General features: G+C 30.1%; 1 protein-coding gene across 6 annotated transcripts; it reads right to left on the minus strand.

The window, feature by feature from the left end:
* Positions 1 to 1,582: 1,582 nt before the first annotated feature.
* LOC112693185 (gamma-aminobutyric acid receptor subunit pi-like) lies at positions 1,583 to 14,080 on the minus strand. Of its 6 annotated transcripts, none has more exons than XM_025568136.1 (9): positions 13,635 to 14,080; positions 10,962 to 11,154; positions 5,764 to 5,984; positions 5,592 to 5,674; positions 5,291 to 5,512; positions 4,954 to 5,109; positions 2,719 to 2,884; positions 2,344 to 2,482; positions 1,583 to 1,936 (listed from the first exon to the last, which is right to left on the minus strand). In XM_025568136.1, the coding sequence occupies exons 1-9, from the start codon at positions 13,811 to 13,813 to the stop codon at positions 1,694 to 1,696; spliced, it is 1,602 nt and encodes a 533-aa protein (XP_025423921.1). In that variant the 5' UTR covers positions 13,814 to 14,080; the 3' UTR covers positions 1,583 to 1,693. The 6 variants fall into 6 exon arrangements, with proteins under 6 accessions (XP_025423921.1, XP_025423922.1, XP_025423923.1 ...); XM_025568137.1 differs by lacking the exon at positions 13,635 to 14,080 and adding an exon at positions 13,198 to 13,614; XM_025568138.1 differs by lacking the exon at positions 13,635 to 14,080 and adding an exon at positions 12,596 to 13,191.
* Between the last annotated feature and the right edge of the window lie 1,850 nt (positions 14,081 to 15,930).

Below are 15,930 nucleotides of genomic sequence, written 5' to 3' on the forward strand. Positions count from 1 at the left end.
TTTGAAGTATACCCATTTAAATAGACCATTATATACCATTCTATACCATACATTGCAATATATTTAATATTCTCGCCCTTACAACATAACGCTTTATTTTATTTATTTATTTTTTTTTTTTTTTATAATATACAATCGCTGGAGATATAATTACTTCTACTGTCCCAGTGGAATAATACCATGAGTGCAGTAACCAATAGATGACCACGTCATAGATGCAATACGAACCTTCTTCCGTAAATTCTATAGGTTTGACTGTTATAATTTGAAACTTTTAAGTATGAAATTTTAAAATTTCATGATTTTATATTTTTTTTTGCATATTTGTTGCGATATATCTATAATATATCGACCAGCAACGGAATTTAAACGTCGTGATTGAGAGCCGTCGACGAAAACGCGTTGTACTCATGATTAGCGCCTAGTTATCGGAAAAGCTTCGTCTGCACCAGAGGCGTAACTCAGCTTTTCTAACGGAGTTAAAGATGGCTAAATGCAGAAGTGTCGAACAACATTTTGAATGGTCTAGTGACTAGACCTCTAGTCAACAGCTAACCAATTTACAACTCACAACAAACTACACTCAAGGACGTTCTTTAAAGGGTTGGGAGTTCACCCTCTCCCAAAATTGTTTAATCTATTTCATCATTTATAATAGCATTTAAATACTTAAACATCTTAAATAGTAATAATTACATAGGGAATATTATAATTTATAGTTAGTTTTATTAATTCACTTATCAATCGTATACTGATCCACCACCCTAAAAATATGGTCTGCTTATGACTGAGTTTTGCGTCACTGGCTAAATTTACTTTACTCCCCCTCTTAAAATACAAAATTTTCAAACACCGTCAAAAGAAACACAAGAGATACTTTTTGAATTCTTTGTATTTTCTCATGTCTCGCTAAACCTCAGTTAATAAGTTATTTTACACAACTCGGTAACGATCTGGTTGGGATTTATTTCAAAATATAATACACTCACAAACAGTAAGATTTCTGCATTTATTAATAGTGAATTTCACTTAACGGATGTTATAAAAAAATATAGCATGTACTTGTCCATTAGAGGGAAGTTGGTCCCCGTAATTTAAAACTATACGTATCCTTCTAATAATATTTTTTGTTTCACCAAAATCAATTGGCTTACTAACATTAACAATCAGCAATTATACGCACATTAGTGCGATTCAAAAGCGCGCTCGTCTATAATGCAAGTATTGATGGGTAAATACCGATAACTAATATAGTCGGAACTGGTTATCATGGTTCAAAGTATATGAATTGTAATTTATAAGTGTTTTGATAAAAGAAAATTAAATTAAAAGGAATAAAAAAATGACATTACATTTTTTAGAACAACCTATTGCATATGTATAACACATGTATTATATATAAAGTTATAAAGTTCTAACCTTTTCTATTGTTGTTATTACTTTTTTAATGCGTTAAATAACTTTAAAATTTGTTTTACATATTTAAATGAAAAAAATATCATTAGATTAAATATTTAAAAATCTGAAAATTTTTATTTAAAACAAGAAAATTAAGTTTTAAACATATTATAAATTATGATACAACGCCATCGTATTTTATGAAGACTAGATATCTTACAAATTATAAAATTATATAACACTGTTAAATAATGTACAAAACATTTAAAATAAAAAATTGACATTTTGTAACGACTTAAAGATATACATATAGCCAATAAAAACAATTAAATACGAGAAATGCTGCAGGAAATGCAATACGACTGCGTTGGTCGATCCATTGAGCAATTTCTTGCGGAGTCAACGTAAACAGACCACCACCTACGCTAGTTTTATTGTCATTTAATGTTGGTACACGAATACTAAAATTTTCAAGTGGTTCTGGATGGGGACAAACAACAGGGTCTAGATCACCAACAGATAGAAGACTTTTGGATTTCTTGAAAAAAAAAAAACAATTAATAAAATAAATAATTTAATAAACACTAAGTAGGGAATATTAACTCTATTTATGAAATATTTTATTATTCTTTGGCAGTAGGGTTTTAATTTTTCAAATTCATTAATTTTATAAACATATAATACTATTCATAGTTTCATAAACATATGACTTATATCAAATGACAAATATGTTACACTACTATTAAAGACAACATGAATAATGAATAAAACAACATCAGTGTAGTTACTGAAAAAAGATTGATAGTTGGCATTTTAAGAGAGAAGTATAATAAAATTAAAAAAAAATGTATTTATGAATCTCATATTTTAAATAAAATATTCAGTGTGATTATAATATTGTAGAGTGAATTGTACATTTAATTATATAATATTTAATATACTCACATTTTCTCTTCTACTTAACTTTCCACTAATCGTTCCTTTGTCAATACCGCTGTCAATAGATAACTTCCGTTGCATTTGAGGCGTTAAAGTTGACTTAAAAATATGTTTACTATTGACTTTTTTTAGTTCCACGTTTTTTCTGTAACAACGTATTGTTTACTCTTACATAATCTTGATTTAATATTATTATAGATTTATACAGTTGAATAGTGAAAATAATAAAATCCGAAGTATAAATAAAACAAATATATCATTAAAAAAAGAAGCTAGAAAAACAGCCATTATGATAAGTTATTAATTAATTGTAAGATATACTAAAACCTAAAATTTTATTTGAACTTTTGCTATTTGACTGCAATAATTAAAAAGTATTACTTTCGTCTCCATATGGTGTTGACAAATGCAAACTCGACCAATGATCCAAATATAAATGCTGTGCATACAATGAACCATATCTCAGTAGCTTTGATATAAGAAACTTTAGGTAGCGAGCTACCTGTGTTTCTTGATAATGTAATGAATGTGAGCATTGTACTAGTTCCTAAATTATGTACAGATATATCAATAAATTAACGTTATTTTAAACATCAAATTGTGGAATTGATTCAACATGTGATCTATAGCCGGTTTCGACAATATAAACTATTTGCATTTATTTTTTAATTTTATACCATACTCATTATTAATATTTTAATAATAATAATATCTAGTTCAACTTAAGCCAAAAAAGTTGTATGTATTTTTTGTTCAGTCAGAATCAAATTAATATGGTTTTCCCAATACGGTAACTTGTAATATAATTATTGCTAATTTAGATCAATGTAAATACTAAAAATAACCTAATTTACTTACACACATTATTTATTAAGATTATTATTATCTTTCAAATACATCTCTCAGTTTAATTGTGTCTAATAAGCAGTTTAATGTAATATAAAAATTAAATCCATTCGGACACTATAAGAATCGTAGATCAGATAGAAATGATAGGTATAAAATTTCTATACTCGTATTTCCAACGTAACCTCGCTTTTCTAGTGATATTTTCCATCCAATAATTCCATGTGTTCATTAATTGATATCCTAATATTAGAGCTGACAAGAGGGTGGCGTAGGGAGGGTTAAATCACCGGGGCCCGTACTTCCAAGAGGGCCCAACGTCTTAGCTTTTTATACAAAATTAAAAAAGACACCCTCATCTTGAAATCTTCTTAATGCCACCAAAACTTTAAATCTGGAAAATGTATTTCTTAATATAACTGTGGCTTTTCGGATATTTATCATAATGGTAGCAAATACTGAACGCTTTTTCTCAGTACTAAAAATGTATTATGTACAACTATATGTCAAGAAAATCAAGCTTAAATTTTAGTAATGGAACAAAAACTGTTCAAAAACACCAACTTAGACGATGTTATCAATAAATTTGCAAAAAGCCAGAAAAAGAACACTGAACTGAATTTTTTTTTTTTTTTTTTTACTAATGATATACCTACTCTATTTACTTTTGTCATTAAAAAAAAAAAGAATTTTAACTAAACCATATACTACGTTTTTGATGTTCTCATATCATCAAACTTAAATAATTGTATTGTTCTGAAGTATGTATAAGTAGTACTAATATCTTGACCAAATAAGTGTAAGTCTAAATTAATCAACCTTGGTGACTTCAAAAGTTCTCACCAGTCTTGCCTTCTATGGCCAATTGTAAATGGGAAGCAAATAGTGAATCAAAATTGTATTGCAGAACGTCAACAATTATTTGTCCTTAATAGACATGTTTGATTTACATTAACCATATAACATTATACTCTTCTCCAAAGAAGACGTAAGAAATGTGTAGTATATAATAATTTTACTCAACCAAAAAAAAAACTATACGTCACATAATCTAGGTTCTATCTGTGTTATCACCATAGTAGACCATTGTACTGTGGCAGTCACCCATGCCAATCAATGTTAGGTTAGTCTGACCTACGCTAATATACCGCAATAAATATTTATTTTTTAACTATTTCATGTTATTCAAAGTAATAAACGATTTTTAATGTTATAAATAAATATTAGTTATTAAACTTATTACGTATCCATTAATAAGACACGTATGATTATCCGGTCTGATTTACACCTAATCGTATCTTAGATCACTGTAGATCACAGGTTAAACCTATTTCCAAAATATTATTAATACGTTAATACTTAACAGTGTAATAGCTCATGTATAATATCAAATTTAAATTATATGTATTATATACAGTTAGACATATAAAATAAACCTAGTAGATTAGTAATTATAGTTTTATTTATCGTTTGTCAGTGCCGTAAACATCCACTGTGGCGCCCTTGGCAAATTTTATTTTGGCGTATATTTTACAGAAAAAAAAACATTTTAATTTTACTTAAATGCGGTTCCTTACTTCGGAAAACCGCCCATTTTGCCAACTCCTAGTTACGGCACTGTCGTTTGTTAATATATTACCACACTTTGGAATTGAACTATTCTTATTAGGTGGACAGAAGGAATAAAGATATATTAAAAATAAGTGTAAAATAACTATTATTTACTTAGTTAAAATAATTATAACGTACAATATTACGTAATTAAATTACCTAATGTTGTGCGACCAGGTACTGCATTTGGATCTAACCAAAACGATACCCATGATACAACTACCAGCATGATACTTGGTACGTAATAGTCCATTATGTAATGACCAACTTCACGTTCTAACTCAAAGTTTACTATTAATTGACTATAGTTTCCAGCTTTTGACAAACAAAAAATTCAAATGTTATTAATTTTAATCTAATTATCAACACATTTTATATTTTATTTTTTAATTTTTTTTTTTATTGTGAACTTTCAAACACGCTTAACAAACACACTAATTTCAATTATGTATAAGTTATATATGAAGTAATAAGAGCAATGAATTAGTTATTTTACCAAATTTTCCATAGTAATGTACATGTTCAATGACTGAAGGTGAATATCCTTTATTTTTATAATTTTCATCTATTGGTGTTGATTTTGTCAGTGCATATTCACTGACGGTTGCATTTGTCCAAATGGACACTAAGTTATATTCAGTCATTCGCAAGTTGCTATTCAGTACCGCAGGGGAATCGTGTTCCCAGACTAATTCCAAATGGGTATTGTTGTAAGTCCCTGAAATATAATGAATTATAAAATTCGATTCACTTGAAATTTTCAATATGGATAAAAAAATATCAAATGGTCTACAAACAGCTTTCCAATATCAATGGGCATGTTTGTTCATCAAATGGAAATTTTTGTAAGTTCATCATGCATAATAACGACACTTTTAACCTATAAACAAATGTCTATTTTAATTCTATATGGTATTATGTTTCGTTGTGGTTTAAATTTAGTGTTATATGATAATTGTGTTATATGACCTAGCTGAATATAAAACTGTTCCATCTGGTTGAACCGTTACTAGTATATCTTGGCGGCCGGAACCCATGATGTTCGAATCGTGTTCATTAACGATGTACACATGCGGAATCCAAACTCGTTCCTTAAGTTTGTTCTCACCCTGTATAGAGGACTTGGAAGAAGAATGTACAAGTCGATCATCCCGCCACCGATATCGTATCAATATATGAGCCGTAAAATGCTTTATTTAAAATGTATTACTATTATAATTGCTTTCGCTGTATAAACACTTAGGCTACGTTCAGACGGAAATATTTTTCCTGTATACGGAAACTTATCGAATATAGCAGTGGCAGGGGGTGTTAAATTTACACGTTCACAAGGAGCCCGTGCGGAAAAATCACATATTCATGAAATTTTTTTTCTCGAATACCGTACGAACTTGTCACTACGATTCGATAAATATCGAATGTATTTTGACGAACACATGATAAAATAGTAATTACCTTTATATTATATCGTTTACATGAACAAAATTTTCCTGTATCTTGAATTAGTTTTCAACGTTTTCTCAGTGTTTTTAATAGCTATGTGTTCGATGTATTGTTTGGAAGACGGAAAATAGAAAACAATTTTAAAAAATCAATAGAAATATTTATTTCATAAATTAAAGAATAACCATATTGTGGGGTAAATCATTTGACATCTATAAACAAACATTTTTCAAATATTTTTTCTCGTTGTGGGCCATTCTGTAATAGAGGATTTACCTAGAACCTTTGTAGTACTAAACGTTTCCTTTACGTACATCTATACTAGTATAAAAAAAGTAGAACAAGCGGATCCAATGGCGATTATGTGCCAATTACCAACACTACTACCGAGTAAACTATAATGATGTATCCATTTTTCGTGGCTCAAAACCCCTACGTATGTGAAAAAATTGCATCGAAAAGTTCTCGTGTGAATTGTCGTTTTGTATTCGATAAAACCATATACATGAAAAAAATCGAATCGAAGAGCCACCGTCTGAACGTAACCTTAATGTATTAATATAGATTAGATATAGTAACTTGAATTCTCTGGTACGTCAGCAACCATACCCTACACCATGACCTCAACTTACCACCAATATCCTCACTTGTCTTTCATCATTATAACAAATTCCATAAAAACACCTTTAACCACTCTAACCCACTCATATCCAAACTTTCTTCTTGTATAATACCCGACAACCCTAACCGTCGTCTTAAACGTAAATGGACGCACAATTTATTAAATAATACTTAGTACCTACTGAATATCATATAAAATAATTTACCTCCCCCCTAAGTTCATAATTTGGAAGTAGTGTCACTGAACACTCCCTTCCCTCACGCTTGTCACGTCTAGTAATATTTTCATCACATTTACCTATTATTTTCTTATGTATACAGATTGTAAATGTCTTTTTAAAAAATAAAAAATAACTTGAACTATTTTTAGAAAAAAATGTAATAATGAACTTTTATGATTTAAAAATTTGGTGAAAAAATGTTTTAGATTAATACTTTAAACTGACATCAGCAATATTTGTTAGCAAATATCGATAAATAGTTAGATTATAGTTACTAAACTTTATAAACCTATACAATCTTATTTATTTATTAAACGGGCGAGCCTAATTACAATGGAAATGTGAAACATATAAATATATACATAAATAAGGGTTATTGTGGAAGTACAATTTATGTTAAGTGATTAAATTACTAAATTATTAAGATAAAATTAAAAGAAGCAACTGAATTACAAATAAAACATCTATATTAAATTTATTTACATGTGGCATGAATCTAATTATTGGGGCATTCTTACTATATACAGTACGTTAGAATGACACATAAAAAGTATCAGTCTGTCTAGTCGTATGACCTAAAAAGATAAATTTGACAATAGAGCTGGATAATAAATATAACCATTTAAAAGTTTATATAAAAAAAAAAAATGTCATGTTTTACCCTTCTGACTTGAAGAGTATTAACACGTTCACGGCCACCCCATAATTTGAAAAGTCGTATAAATAAACCACAACATAAAATTCATAAAATTCCATAGATATTATATAATTCCATAGATTTTATATCAATGGAATTATGTATTATCTTTGGAAATATAAACAATCTATGGATTAAATACAATATATGGAATTATATACCAAGTAAATACACATAACACCAACTAAAGTAACATTTCTTCTAAAATCTAAATGTGGCATACTTGTTTTTTACTTGTTGTACAAATAATTAGCATTCCATAAGCATATATCCATAGTGTAAAAAAAAACTTTAATATACCAACGTAACTATTTCTTTGGAGTCGGGTAGTATCTTATCATCTGGTCTGCTCGGTCTATACCTGATATATTATTATTATAATCAAAAATTAAGGAGGGTTTGAATTTACTCTATCCAATTAACAAATTGTTAAAAATCAAACTGTAAACATAAGCAAGAATCATACAGTGTCACTCTAAAAAACCAAAAATATTATGCCTACATTAAACACTACTAATATCACTATCCAGCTGTTAGATTTTAAAACCAAGTACATCAATCGATACACAGAAAATTGTTTAAAAAAACCATTTTATAATATAACATAAATTAATAATAATATTATAATATAATAATAATATAATAATAATAATATTTATAATAATAATATATAATAATATTTCTTAATAAATATATAATATTTATTAGAATAAATCAGAGTCAAATAATTATGTATACAAATGAATGAACACCATGTCAACTATACTTGACATGGATTTATCCAAAGAGAACCCTATGTCAACTATAGTTGACACGTGGCCATGAACGTTTTAAGGTTTAAGTATAATAGTAATGGTTCATATGAAGTGCGAGGCAACCATTTAATATTACATTCAATACTTATAAGTCTCAAAAAACGATTTTGAATCACCTCTAGAGAGTGAATTGGACCAGATATATAAGGGGACCAAATTATTGAACTATAATCTAAAACTGATCTAACAAAAGTGCAGTATAATGATTTAAGGGCCAGAGAATTATCAAAATTATTACAGCTTCGCATTATAAGCCCTAGCTTTACATAATAGCCTAACATAACATAACATATGTAGCCTTACATAACCCTAGCATTATAATATAGAGGCTAAACTGATTAACACTACTAGCGATCTACGAGAGGGTAAATTATAATTGAAAAATCGCAAATATTTAGTAAAAGTGTATTCAACCACTTCTAAATTTATAGATTAGTAAAAATACGTCGATACTAATAATTATTTTATTTGTATGCTATCTTAATCGTTTAACATTATATATAATATAAAACAAGTATATAAATTATATACAAATGCATTTGATATGAATTATTTATGTATATAACTATTATAATTTAAGTTTTTAATCCACAAAAATGTTTTTGATAATATTTTTAACAAGTCATTTGATTGTGTTGCTGACTTTTAAAGTAATGATTCATTGATGATATAGGTCACAAAACCATAAATTTTTCTTTAATTTAAGATTTTGTAGGATTTTGCTTAACAATAAACCGGCTGTAGATAGTGCTTAACTTAGGAAGGTCGTCTCTGACCAAACCGCTCTCTCTCTCTCTCTCTCTCTCAGTAATTCAAATTTATACCTTCCAAATTATATTAAATATTTTTAATGATTCTCAATATTTATAAAATAATAAGAACTAATGAATATTATTATTTCTTTTGGTTTCAAAAAATATTAATTATTAAACAAATACATCGCATCATCACTACAGCACTCACATTTATAACAGCAATGTATGTATGTTTGATAAATAAACCGGATTACTTCATTTTTTCAATTAAATATACATATAAATAGTTTAATTAATTAATTGAGTTTATATTATTTTAAAATATAACTACATTTCAGGAAAAAAGTTAATTTATGCGATATATATTAACTAATTAATTTAGTAAAATGAGCAGTTCTAATTTAAGTTAGTTATCTGTCTAGTTGATGACTTTCTTATATAATATTATATCCACATATAAGTCAAATGGATACTTTTTTTGTATCTCATATTTACTAGGTACCAATGTAAAATGCTTAAAAAAGTATTAACTCATGTACTTACATGTATATGTATACTGCTTTTTTACTGATAGTGTTACTTTTAACTGTTGTATTTTTAAATACTATGTGTATGTTAATTATACTTATGACTTACATAGTATTTTATTTTTGATAATTTTCAACTTGACAAATATTCATTCAAATTGGTAATATGACCTTTCCTCATCAAATGTACGCTGCATATATGGTTTGTTAATTTTTTACTTGCGCACATATATACACATAACTGTATACGAATCTTAAATTTCGACTGGTATTATAAACATTTAACGCATCAAAAATCTTAAACTTTTATTCTTTCAATTTGAAAACTAATATAATCATAAATATGACCTTATTAATAATACTTATTTTTAATACTCAAATAGTATTAAGTATAAACAAAGGTTTTAGAACAACAAGTTGTAAATTCAATGGAATTCTACGTATTACGAGAATATATATTTTCAATATACACTAGATATATTACTATTTATAAGTTAATTATGTTTTAAAAATGCTTATAGATAAATCTAAAGTACCTACACGACTACAAAGATATAATGAAACACATCATATTTATAAAGCAACTGAATAATACTTAACCTTATCTCTCCAAATTTTAATATTTTAAAATAAATTAAACATATACATTGTTGTAACATCTCATGGTTTTAATTTTTGCTATTTTTAATCGAGGAGTTAAAATTATTTAAAAATATATCTTCAAATCATGTGTTTTGGGCCTAGTAATTTTATTATTTTAAATTATATTTGAATATCTAACGAAGTGATATTAAAAAAAAAATTACACAAGGAAAAAAATCAATAGAAGTATTACAAAAAAGAATCTATTTAAATATTTAAGTTTTGTTAAAATATTATATTTAATATTGATTTTCTTGACATTATAGAAAAAATATTATTTTCGTGATAGTTAAACAGTATAAAAGTAACAGTATAAACCTTAATGTTTCATTCACTGTAGTGAATCAATTGCTCCATTAATTTTTTTACTCGGAAACTCAGTGTGTACATTCAAAAGATGGACTCTTAATTTATTCAATAATATGGAAACTATAAAAAGTACTAACCAACTGTTGTGCCTCAACTGATCCCAAAAAGTATACATATACTCGAGTGAACACTCGTGTAGGACCACCAGTTTTACCATTACTGTCCGTTGGCGATGGTCTCGTCCAACGATCGTATCGGCATGGATCTGTTAACCACATAAGCATTTCTACATGATTACCACTACTTGCGGTATTGTCTTCTTGGCATGCTCTACAAAAATTTGATAGTTTCATAACAAAATCTGTATATTTTGTTAAAATTTGCTAAAATAATTTCACCTAACTATATAATACTATATGTTTATTAAGTATTGCTGCATTGATAATATTATTTCGTTGAAAATTATTCTGTACATTTTAAAAGTTTTCTATTCAATAGACAACTGTTTTTGTAAAAACATAATACGTTTTAAAATTGAAACTAGTTCCAGGTTTAGCTAATTAATATTTGCAACGTCTAGGTAATTTTTACTCTTGCGTTGGTATAAATAATGCTCACTAAAATTATGTTTAAACAGTTGTGTGCTTAAAGGTAAAATTTAAAAGCCTATAATAAATTAACAATATGCAATGTAAAACCATGTGCGAGGTAACTTAAATATAGGTTAATTGTAAAGAATACATTCAAATGGAGTTTGCAAACATTTTACATGAATACGTATTAAGTTAAATATATATGTATACAGAGATGAAATTAGGAATTTTTACGCCCGGAGAAAATGTTAAAATTACGCGATATCAAAGACCAAAATCAAATACTTTTCTCGAAAAATGTTTTCTAACAATCATACTTGAGTTTTAACCTAATATAAGTATTTGACAAAGTTAAAAATAACAAATTAGTTGTTAATAATTACAAAAATAACACCCTCTAAAATTTTACGCCCGGGGATGAATCCCCGTCTTCCACCCCCTAGTTCTGCCACTGTATAAATACATAGGTACTATAGGGACTGTAATAAAGGTAATTCATCATAAACAAGTAAAAATATATAAAAATATAGTGAAGTAAATCAAATTTTTACTTTGGCTGAAAAAATCATTTTAAAACTGTTTATATTTATATTTTAATTTGACCAACATAATTGTCTTTTTTAATTAGTAGATACAAATAATCATTTAGGTCCTGAACCGAGCTAAGTTTAATTTAATGGCTTTTATTTTCGTGTTTATAATTATAAGTATTGCAAAAGCTTAATATGAACCGATCAACTTATGAATTGTAATAATTGTGTCTATTGCAATTAGAACTTTAAATTTAATAGTTTTAACTTAAAAATCATTATTAAAACAATTGCAATAAAAACAAAAACACGAACGCGTGAAAAAATCGATTTTGGCTACTATTTTTTCTATAGTTCAAAAAATTAAAATTCTGCAACCTCTTTAAGTTTTCGACATTTTAGCAAGTGCTGTTTAGAAAGCTAGTCAAAACGTACCATAAAGTCTTTACGATCCATCCGAATGTTGGGTGAACAATTTTGAAAAACGAAAAATGTAGAAAAACCTTAGGATATACTCGTGTTCATAATGGGAATAATTTATAAAAACTACTTTTGGATAAAACCGAAAAAATGGCCAATGCTCGCGTGAACAGGCATTGAAAATATCTTATCCGAACATTTTCTATAGATTATCCGCACTAGACTTACCGATGGACCGTAGCGCGTATACGCCGCTAATATGAACAAAGAAAAAACCGTTTAAAGTGAATGATGGTGACAGTGGTAATCCACGAGGACGGAAAAACGAGTGTCACCAAAGAATGACGACGAAATAAATATCTCCGCTTCGCTCGAGAAGTCCGCACATTCGATATTCGCCGATTGCCGAATATTTGCTAGACGATCATAATATCCCAAATACATCAATAATACTCGACGGCAAACATCACATTTACCGACAAGAAATAGATAATTTTCGACCGACTATTCAAATAGTAATAGTAGTAATAGTAGTACCAGATGTTCGGCGAATAAACAACGATTCGTGCAATAATTGTTCGGCGAATAACGCAAGCGTGAAGCTACCTGAACCAGAAATCGTATTGACGATTTGAATGAAATGAAAAACATAAAAAGCAGCCTATCTTCTACGTGTACCGTCGATTTATTTAAACGCATTAAAGATAATCGCGACGACGCGAAATATTGTTGGTAAAACCGTGAATTTCTGCGTCCACCGTCGGACTCTGGACGGTGATGGTCGTTAAGACACTGTTGCGGCTGTGTAAAATGGCGTGTGCAGCACTTACGGTTGGACGGTTTTGACGTAAAATGTCGCGTACGTTAACACGGTTACGGTCAGTGTCCAAAGAGCGCCGCCACCGTGACCGGAGCTGACGCCGTAATATCCGTTCATCGCCGCACTTACGGCGCACACCTAAGTGTATACCACCCGAACAAGTATAATATTACTTGCAGTGTATATTTTGCGAACGCAAACGCACACGCACACACACACACACACACACTCGTGCGCGCGCCTGCAAGCATACACACCGCGTGTACTAGTACCGCACTGCGGAACACGACGTGCGATGCGTTGTCGACGACATGTCGCGCGCGCGCGCGCGCGCGCGTGTAAACGTATCCGTAATTCGCGAAGGATATCGGCAGTTCGGACGCGCGATGTTCGCAGTGCCGCGTATCGCGAGGCGCGTGCGTACGGATAATAACCCGTACGGCATACCTTTGCGGCGCGCAACGGCTGTTGCGGTCCCGTCCATTCGTTACACAGCCGGCGCGTCGAACGAATTTCATTTGTTCCCGTAAACGACGAATACGCGCCGCGGCTACATCGCATCGCGTTATTATCATTATCATGCAAATACGTGTTCGGAAACAGCGCACGACCACACGGATAACCATTGTGTATGTACGCGGATTTTTGCGCGAGTACGTGCCGTTCGCGGTATACCTACGTGAGAACGTCTTCACCGTTTGTTTAATTACATGTAAATACGATTTAAATAATTAACGAACGTCTACGAAACGTTTCTCGATGCGGCCCGTGCGTATAATTCCGTACACGCACACGCGCGCGCGTGTGTGTGCGTGTACGACACCCAGACATCGGTGAATTACGCGCATTTCGAAACGCCAGCGGAGACGTGCGTAATACGCGTAAAAACGCTTGTACACGCTGTACGCCTGCGCTTCATACGTGCCGAATAATAATCGAACGTATAATCGTACACAGAAGCGGTACAATTATCGTGGTCGACGCTAACAAATGGCGAGCACGTGACGGTCGACCGCGTTATTGTGCAAGTTAGGATGGGCACTCCTCGTCGCCGTCACCGCTCGCCTAGCCGATTTCGTACGTGCACGGAGACGACTGTTCGCTCCGCGATACATGTATTTACACGCGTTTACGTGCATTGTCTGTTGGTTTCCCGACCATGGACGATCGACGCACGTCAAAGGATAACTTCGTTGTTGTAAAACCTCCGAAAGTATAAACATTTATACACGTACGTGTACGTGCGCGTGCGTGCGCACGATAGCCATTCTCCCCGACTAGGACGGCCACTTCCCTGGCGTTGTCGACCGATTAGAACAGTTCGCACAATGATTGTCATCGGGTCTTTGCGACTTATCGAACACGCGCGTGTAAATATGTGCGTGCATTTTTGTGTAAGTGGTCGTGTGCACGCACCCACGCGAGCGGAATGTGATTGTTACGCGGGTAATCAGAACTGTGTGGTGGTCACAGATCACAGTACATGTTAGATATTATAATATAATACAATATAAATAATGAAACAATAAAAAAATTAATTCAAATTAAAAGTCATTAAGAATTATAAAACAATGTAATATTAAAATAACATTTAATATAATAGTTTGTTTGAAATATATGAATGTACTTTTTAAGCCTAAAAAAATATAACAAAGAACCATATTTACCTGTACGCGGTATGTTACCAGAAAACATGTTTCTATTATTCTTTTATTTTTCATAAAAGGTATATTCAATACAAGGTGATTTTTTTTTTTTTTGACGAGCAACATTCGCTATTTTTAAAAAAATAATTTGAATTTGGAATGCAGAATACAAAACAATTAAAATGTTACATATTTCTTTTTTTCACTGTAAACACTTTCGAGTAGCACAACTTTTACTGCTACTGACAAAATAAATATCTTCTAAGATCAGAAATCAAATATTAAAACTCGATTAGAGAACTGTGAAAAAAATTATCTATAACTCATAATTATATTTTAATTTATAATTATTTTTTTGTAAATTTATAAGTCCCTACACTAAATAGTAATAGTACGAGTATAATAATAGTAGAACCCATTTTCTATCTTTTAATATTTATTTGGTGATGATCGGATCACTTCTGGTCAAGGTTATGTTCACAAATAAAAAAAAACACTTATCGAAGGAAAACCATTTCAATATTCGTTGTACCGAAAATTTAAAATAGGTTTATACAAACAAAGAATAATGACTTAATCGCTAAGATTTGAAAAGATCTTTAGAAATTATATATTTGCTTATTACAAATTTTTATTATTTAATACGTGTAACGTGTGTTTGAAGTCAAGTTCAATTATTATATTATGAACGTCATAGAACCAAAAAAGTATATTTTTGTGACATTCTTATACGTATATAACAATTCCAATTACATAAAGTATGCTTTCTTTGGTACGGTGTCAGTGGCGTATACAGAAAATATTTTCGTAATGGATACTATGGACAGAGTTAAAATACCATTACTATCTAAGAATTACTAACAAGACACAGTAGGTACTTATCTACATTTCATTTACAGAATGTTCCAAAACGATTTGATGTTGGACGCAAATTCTAAATAAGCATAAAGCACCATTAAAATATAACATACGTTTAAGATAATTTTTAAGTTTTTTAAAACATTTGAGGGGGTCTCACTAAGCCCCCCCTATATACGCTACTGTACGGTGTTATATCTAACTTACTCGCAGCATCCTTCTCTAACACCATATGTCAA

This window comes from Sipha flava, unplaced genomic scaffold (genome assembly GCF_003268045.1).
Source record: "Sipha flava isolate LNK unplaced genomic scaffold, YSA_version1 81_pilon_pilon, whole genome shotgun sequence".
Taxonomy (NCBI): domain Eukaryota; kingdom Metazoa; phylum Arthropoda; class Insecta; order Hemiptera; family Aphididae; genus Sipha; species Sipha flava.

Bases quoted from the DNA above. Each gene is read 5' to 3' on its own strand.
- LOC112693185 (XM_025568136.1), bottom strand. From the start codon at position 13,813: ATGGTTATCCGTGTGGTCGTGCGCTGTTTCCGAACACGTATTTGCATG. The intron at 11,155-13,634 runs GTATGCCGTACG...AAATTTTTGTAG, and splicing joins AGCCGTTGCGCGCCGCAAAG to AGCATGCCAAGAAGACAATA. The intron at 5,985-10,961 runs GTTAGTACTTTT...TTTTAAATAAAG, and splicing joins CAGTTGAGGCACAACAGTTG to CATTTTACGGCTCATATATT.